We start from the raw sequence: 8,448 nt of genomic DNA, 5'->3' as shown, positions 1-8,448 counted from the left end.
CGCCAACTATTTCAAATTAGCGAGGCTCAAGGGCCCAAGGGTCCATCCCTTCCTTTCTTTGCTAGCATAAGCATAACAAACTCCAATCAATTTGGTGTGAACTGGAGACTTCTTCAGAAACAGTATTTGATGCTTGAAAGTGTCCCCGAAGTTGTGCCGAACTTTGTTGGCTACCATCATCATCATGCCCAGCACATGCTTTGCTTTGACCAAAGGTGCCTCCCAACACAGAGTAAATTGTTGGACGTTGGAGGTTGTAATATAATATTAGCCACACAAAAAAGAAGTATCCACAGATTATAGATTTGAAGATTGCTTTTGAGTTAATAACGAACTAGATCTTATGATCATCTTAACCAGGAAAGTAAGCTATTTTGGAGACAAAACCAACTAAGATTCTATATTAATGAACCCAAAATGAATGATATTTATAGTAATTCTTTGACAAGTAATGACTAATGACTGAAGCTAGCCTCTCCTATAGAGTGTATGAAGTGAACAAATTGCATATATGATTTAATGTGGAAGCATCAGAACTCTGAATCAGTGAATCTTGAATAACAGTTTACTGATTCTGCTCACAAATTATTTATTAAAAAAAATATAGAACAACAACAACAACAAAGTGACAAATTTATCAAAGAACTACACCAAAGGTCATCGGATAGAGATCAACTTGGATATTCATGACCTTTCCTTCTCTTTTCTTTTTGAGCTACTTGGGTAGAAGTTACAAATTACAAGTTAAGAATGATTTTTACGTTAATTAAAAAGAACCACATACAAAATACAAGTGTAGAGTTTATTCATTACGTTTATGAGTATACAAAATACAGATAACAGATTAGAATTCCCAAAATCTGATGAACGAAGAACCACACAAGAAAACTAATTGGAAAATATAAAAATTGTAAGCAATTATTATTATTTATAACTCATAATTCGTATTAAATAAAAGTATAAAACTCAAGAATTAAAAATTGCAAGTAGAAACGCTCCCAGTCTACCATGTCTAGTAACAGTACGAAATAAATAAAATTCTTTAATCCCCAAAAAAATAAAAATAAAAATAAATTACAGATGGAACAGAATAATAGGAACAAAAAATGTAAACAGGGAAAGTAGTAGTTGTACTTGTAGTACTTGCTAGGAAGTATAGGAATTATTAAAATTGTGTCTTATACTTGCAGGTTTGATCTCTAATAGTTTGATTGGATACAAAGACAGAGAAATCACAGGACGAGGTCGAAACAGCGTGAATCTTTAAACCCAAGATTTTGACTTTCCCAGAAATTCTGATGTTGCTGTTGAGCGCCAGCACACCAGATTTGACATCGGAATACAAGTCGGAGTTGGAAAGCAAACGGTCCGCCATGAGCGTGAGCGAGACGTTCATGGGTTTGGTCTCGCCGGCGGAGATTTGATCGGCGGGAATGGGGACTTCGCCGACGAGCTGGCCTCGGTAGTTGAGAAAGGCGGTGGAATTGGAGTACTTGAAACCTGCCTTGTTTGGGTTCTTGACGGAGAGATCGATATCGAGAGTGACGTTGAGGTGCACCTTGAATTTGGTTATATCGAAAGAGACATCGAGGTCTTCGATGCTCATGTGGTCGTAGGAGATCACGGGGCGCTTGGCCTTGAAGACAGTGAGTGCTAATATGAGTATGAGGATTACTATGGCGATGATGATACAGATTGTTGTGCCTACACAGCAACAAGTCCTGTTTCTGTTTCTCTTGTGATTCGCTTTCTCGACATCCATCTTTTTGGATACACTGTCTGTCACTCGCTACTCAGTACTAGGGAAAGAGGAAAGACAATATAAAATATTCGATTCTTATCGATTGTGTTTGTGGCTACTTTAGATTCGAATGACTCGTAATATAATATATAAATAATAAAAAGCTTGCTTTATAATTTGGGATTTTAAGATTTGCTTCATAATTAATTAATTAATTAATTAAATGAATTGACAGGAAATTGAATGAAAGAAAGATCTATTTACCGACATGGCCTAGTTGGTAAGATATCGGTTTAACAAGTGTCAAGTTTGAGTTCGAACCTTAGTAACTAATTATGTATTAGTATTTTTATATCTCATCTATGTTCCAAACGGTTCAAAAAATAGTAAGTGAATTGCTCACAAATTAAATGTATAGAGTCTCGTCTAAAAACAAATAAGATGCTACTATGATCACACAAATAAAAATACTACATTGGTCATCTTCTCTACCCATTTTTCTTTAAAAAAAAAAAAAAGGTTCGATTTGGATGTTGGTGGGAAAATATGAAGAACAGGGCTCACAGCCCAGTGACGGTGTTAGGGGAAGTGGGGACCAGTGAGCCATGCTTAATTAAGAGAGCCCACGTTAGCATTCAATGGTTGCGGCCTCTGCAGGCCGCGTGTACTAAGAAAGATACAGCTTTTTCCGCCGCGCTGGATTGCTGGCTTATTTTTGGGTAAATATCTTTTTTTTTTTTGTTGGAAGAATTTTTGGGTAAATCTCAACTTGATATTCGATCAACTTTAAAAATAAAAATAATTTTTCTACTCGCAAGTTATGCTGATATGCCTTAACATTTACGATGTGATATATAATATGAATATTATAATAAGCAAAAACTATATCAAATTTTTTTTTAAATGCTTTTATTCTTCTTCTTTTTTTTTGGAGGAACAAATGCTTTTATTCTTAACAAAAATATATATATGCATTTTTATATTCCTAACTCTACATGCGAACTTGAAAAAATTTCTAGGAAAAAAAAATGTTTGTTTTCAGAAAATAAAATTTTTTAAACTAATAAAGAAATTTACTTAGTTATATCTTTCATGAACATATGCTCTAAATACTACTAAAATAAATGAGTTATACATGGCAAAAAATATTGAATATTAGAAGACAAAAATGAGACATTATTAATACTTTAAAAGAGTATCAATAAAAAAATTTTAATATAAAGAGGATCATTAATACTTATATGATTTTATGAATGTATGCTTTAAATACTATTAAAATTAATGAGTTATATGTGGCAAAAAAAATGGAGAATGGAAACACTATTTCAATTTTCTTTAATAAGGGGGAGAGGGGGATTAAGTAACATTTAAACAAAATTTTCAATTTTTATTAAAAACTATAGGAGGAGAGGGGATTTTTTACAAAGCCAAGGGAGGCCATGACCCCCCTCCCTGCTGCTCACCGTTAAATACATTTCACATTCAAATTTTGTTCTCTCTCCCTATACAAAATTGTAGGTAAATCTTAATTTAAGAAACCTTTTGTTTAACTACTCCATCTGACTCGATATTTTTTCCCCTCCACCTTGATCCTCTAATAGACAATTACCATATTTGAGGAATCCAATCGCCCAAGTCAACATATGTCATAGAAAGAGTTACACAGAGAGACCAAAATCAAAACAAAACACTAATGCCTAAGGTACCGTGCTAGTTAATTTTGGACGAACACTATAACTAACAATTATTATATTTTAAATGTCTTACTAATCTAACGTGGGTGATCCTTTCAAAAAAAAAAAATCTAACGTGGGTGATTTATTGGGTTTTATAGCCAAGTTTTATATAGGCTAATTCTCTCTTTTGTCACCGGATATGCAATTGAGCCTCCAATTGCAAACTCCAAATCTCCTTGGTAATTATAGGCAACTCCAATGATACCCAACATCCAATCAATATTAAAGTTTTGAAGGTAATAATGGGTATGATGATTTTAACCTTCTCTCATAGAATTTGGACAATTGGAGGGGGAAAAGGTTGATGAGGATTTAAGCTCTAGGACTTATAAGTTCTCGCTAACTCTTCATATGGGAATTGAGTGTGTAAAATCGTGGGAAATGAGATCTTAAATAGTAAAGGTGAGGATTGGAGCAACACATAAAAAATAACATAATTCTCTTAGGTTCTCACAATTTCACTAGTACAGTACAAGAGAGAGAGAGGTGAACTCTCTATACAACAATTTGCCTGACGCTCCTACTTAATGTCTAAATTAACTAATTATTGAATAAATGCTTCTTCTTTTTTTTTAGAAATAATTATGGAACAAATGTTAAAAGTGCAATAAAAAAATAAAATTCAAGATTAATTGACCTACTAATATGTTTAATTAAACAATCACTTAGATTGTGGATGGACATTACAATATCCCTAAGCTATTACTTGAATACCATTAGACATTACGGATTATTATTATTTTTTGACAATTGATAGTATAATCCCACCTTTCTCTATTTCAAAACCACTCGAATCTAAATTCATGAATCCCTTAAACTTTTAAGGTTTAAAGAAGTACCAACTCACCTTAACGTAAGGGTGGTATAGATTAATATTTTTTTTTTTATGAAGGTACAGTTTAGTATTAAATTATAGGAACGTTAATGAATGCAACGTCTATTTCTCCTAGACATTTTTTTTTTCTTTTTACAAAACCTCTAAGTATTGCGAACCCCATAAAATTCAAAGGGAACGTGAGCTTGCGTGCAAGATATTCCTTACTTTTAAGTTTTAACATGAATCATGATTTAGAATACTAGTAGGGCCGTAGGGGCATCAACATATACTGTGTAGTTCGGCTGTCTAATTCTAATTGCTTGCTTTTTTGTGAGTGGAACCATGGACTGGAGTGCAAGATCTTGCAAGCATGGGTCACGCTCTGTTAATTTTAGCAATGATGTTTTATAGGAAATGAATCAATTTTTTAAAAAGTATTTTCTATAAAATTATCTCATTTTTCTATGTTTGGTAGCAACGTTGAATGAGTTGAAAAACAATTTCCTAACTTCCTTTATTTAGCTTACTGGGAAATAGAATTGTTTTTCAAAAAAAATTAATGAAAAATAATCTCTAAAAATAAGTCATACTTTTTATGTTCACTAATAATAATTTTCTTTTGACTTTTTTTTTTTATGCAATCAAACACTAAAAAATATGAAAAATTATCCTTACATAAGGTTTCTAACGAAACAAATTGGATGTAATAGATTAATTAATCAATAATCATAAACAATCAATATCACGAGCATCCAAAGAAGTAAGATACAAAAGCAGCGATTATCTCAACATACAATATTAGATGCAGACGTGTGGTTGAGACTTGAGAGTTTCAAAATTCGTTTATATACATATATATATATATATATATATATTGTAAAAGAGTTTTAAAATTTCAGTAATATTGTTTGGTCTACTTTAAGAGTGAAATACTACAATCATGGTTTAGATACTCTCCCTCTCATCTACTAAATGCAACTGTTGAATTAATAAATAAATAAAATTAGCTTAGTTTGCAGGTTCCTAACATACGTATCATTTGATCGTAATTAAACCTTGACCATTTTATTTTTTAATTTTTAGAATCAACCTTGACCAAAAATTACAATTGAATGGACTGTACAATTGAGAGTAGTTTAAAAGTAAATCACATATTTTAAAATTTTAAATCACGCCTTGTACTTTCTCATACGCTTCAATTTGCACCATGGATTCATTTATGGTGATATTATTCATGGAAAATGGTTAAACAAAAACAAGTTAGGTAGTATATTGAGACTTGTAGGATCTCATAATTTTATACTTAGAGTCTATTTGGATACTGTTTATTTTGCTGAAAATTGAAAACTTATTGCTGAAAATACTGTAACAAAATATTTTTTATTACTGAAAATACTGTTCACGCGTTTTTCATCACTTGGCTAGTCCATGAACAGTGCCATAGGACCAAGTAAAATGCAAATGCACGCACACGCAAAAATGTCGTTACACAAACGTACACTTAAGAAGACCATTCTAAATGCATAGCCACCTTTTTTTTTTTGTCACAATGTGGCCTCCTTAAGGATTTTTTATTATTATAAATAATTCAATAGAGAGATAGTTTGAACCCTAAATATTTCTATTAAGAATACCAACAGCAACAACTGTTCTCAAACTGACACTTTTTAGTATTCTTAATAGAAACAGTTGAGAACAGTTGTTGGAGTTAATTCAATAGAACAGTTGTTGCTTAAAAATTAATAAAAAAATTATAGTTGAGAGTTGAGATTATATAATTTGAATTAATTAAATATAAATTTTTCCCTAAAAATTAATAAAAAATTAGATTAATCACCTTGTATTGTTAAAAGTATATATAATTATTTACATTACCAATAAACTAAAAAAAAAATTTAATATCTTATGAATTTACTTATAAGTTTATATAAGAATATTTTAAACACTTATACATACAAACATATAATATTATGTATATTTTAATTGAGACTCATGTTTGTGAGTTTGTTGACTATCATCTACTAACCTCATCACATACGCTTTGCACATGTGATGGGGCCTTTTTAATTTTTATTTTTTGGGGTTTACACATTTTACTCATGGCATTTTTTTACATAAATACCATCCTATTTTGTGCGTACGATGAGTTTTTTTTTTTTTTGGGTTTACACGTTTTACTCATAGCATTTTTTTTTCACATAAATTTCATCATACTATATAAAGGTGTATAGACCAAGCTCTTGAAAATGAAAGAAATGAATACACCAAACCAAATCAACATGTACTTAAATATAAACACAATCACATTGGTGGTAATGATTCCTCTTCAACATTTGACTTTAAAATTATCAGTGTAAAAGAGAAATGTACACTTTCAATTGAATGAACTAACAAAACAAAATATAATAATAGTAATAATGATAATAATGAAAAAGAAAAAGAAGATAACAACTTGCCCAAATGTACCCCAAATTCTCACAATCTCATCTTTACTCCTTGTATAGGAAACATACCTCTTTGAAAAGAAAGAAAGATAGTGATGAAGTGAGAAAAAAAAAATTTGTGGGGATCAAAGGAATTGTGGAAATCGATTTTTTTTTTTTTTTTTAAATGTGGAAATAGACTTGAAAAAGAGATAAAGAAAAAGAAATTTTTTTTTTTAAAAAAGTGAGATTTGTAAAGAATTACAAAAACAAAAATACACAAACTAACAAATTAATAATTTCAACAATGTCAAAGGAAACAAACCTTTCTGAAATTTGAGATGGTGATCAGGTGAGTAAAAAATTGAGGCAATCCAAAAATCTACGCAAAGAAACTAAAAAGATGTGTAAAATGTTTATGATATATATATATATATATATATAGAGAGAGAGAGAGAGAGAGAGAGAGAGAGAGAGAGAGAGAGAGAGAGAGAGAGAGAGAGCTAATTTTTAGGAAAAAAGATGTGTCAAAATTTTAAAATTTATTAAACCGTTTAGTGATAAAAACTTGTGGCCATGTCATTTTGGAATTAGAAAAAAGAAGAGTACATTTGTGGGGAAAAATTAATTTTATTTTTTTAAAAGAAGAAGTTATATTATTACTTGTCTTACAAACGTGAGAGAGAAATGTGGGCAAATGTAGTGATCACAACTTGCGGCCATTTCACTTTGACAATTAGAAAAAAAAAAAATGTATGTTTGTGGGGGAAAAAACAGTTTTATTTATTTTTAAAAGAAGAAGTTGTATTAGTGCTTGATTACTGATGTTAGAGGAAAAATGTTTTTTTTTTTAGAATGAAACTTGGAAGTTTTATTAAAAAGATTAACCTGAATCGATTAGTAGTATAGAATAAAGGTGTGGAGGAACATCCTCCATCCACACCAAGTAACCACTAACATGTCTAGCATATTTAGTTAGGTTATGAGCAACAGAATTATCAAGGCTACACACATAGGAGAAAGAGATAAAATTGGCATCTATAATAGTTTTGGCTGGGGCGAGAATATGGCTAAATGGGGCAAGAGAATCCTCCTCACTGCTGAGTATCTTGATCACGGATTTTGAGTCACCTTCAAGAACAAAGGAGTTGCACCCAATTTCCAAAGCAAACAATATAGCTTGCGCTACAGCCAAGGCTCCACCATGTCCGAGCTAAAAGGTAGAGGGATTTGCTCCGATAGTGAAACTATGACCTGACCTTGATTGTCTTGGATCACCACACCTAGACCAGCTTTGCATATATCCTTGAATATCGCTCCATCGAAGTTAACCTTCAGGGATTTTGGGGGAGGTGGAGACCATTTGATTCATGGTTGTATGTGGGCAGCCACGTGAGAGAAAAATGTGGAGATGGAATAAATAAACTTTTTTTTATTTTTTTTATTTAGCTAAAATTTAGGAGTTTTTAAATTAATAATTTTACATGTTTAACTCTATTAATTTTTATTTATTTTTTTTATATACAAAATAGAAATTCTACTATAGTTTAATCTAAGTGTATATGTGTGAGAAATTTCTTCCTGAAGACTTGAACTCCAGCACTTAAACTTGTGGAGTGACTATCGCACCAAGGATATGCGATGTACGATGGTTAATCCTATTAGTTAAGTTTTACAAATAGATGAATTTAAGGGTATGTTAGGTATCAAAATTGAGGATTTCAAATATGG

At 31.2% G+C, this 8,448-nt stretch overlaps 1 protein-coding gene across 1 annotated transcript; it reads right to left on the bottom strand.

The window, feature by feature from the left end:
• Window positions 1-921: 921 nt before the first annotated feature.
• LOC115953866 lies at window positions 922-1,854 on the bottom strand. Its single transcript, XM_031071688.1, has one exon. The coding sequence runs from the start codon at window positions 1,760-1,762 to the stop codon at window positions 1,166-1,168; it is 597 nt and encodes a 198-aa protein (XP_030927548.1). The 5' UTR covers window positions 1,763-1,854; the 3' UTR covers window positions 922-1,165.
• Window positions 1,855-8,448: the final 6,594 nt, after the last annotated feature.

This window comes from Quercus lobata, chromosome 7, assembly GCF_001633185.2.
Source record: "Quercus lobata isolate SW786 chromosome 7, ValleyOak3.0 Primary Assembly, whole genome shotgun sequence".
Classification (NCBI taxonomy): Eukaryota; Viridiplantae; Streptophyta; class Magnoliopsida; order Fagales; family Fagaceae; genus Quercus; species Quercus lobata.
This window is presented reverse-complemented; position numbering and strand designations above follow the sequence as displayed.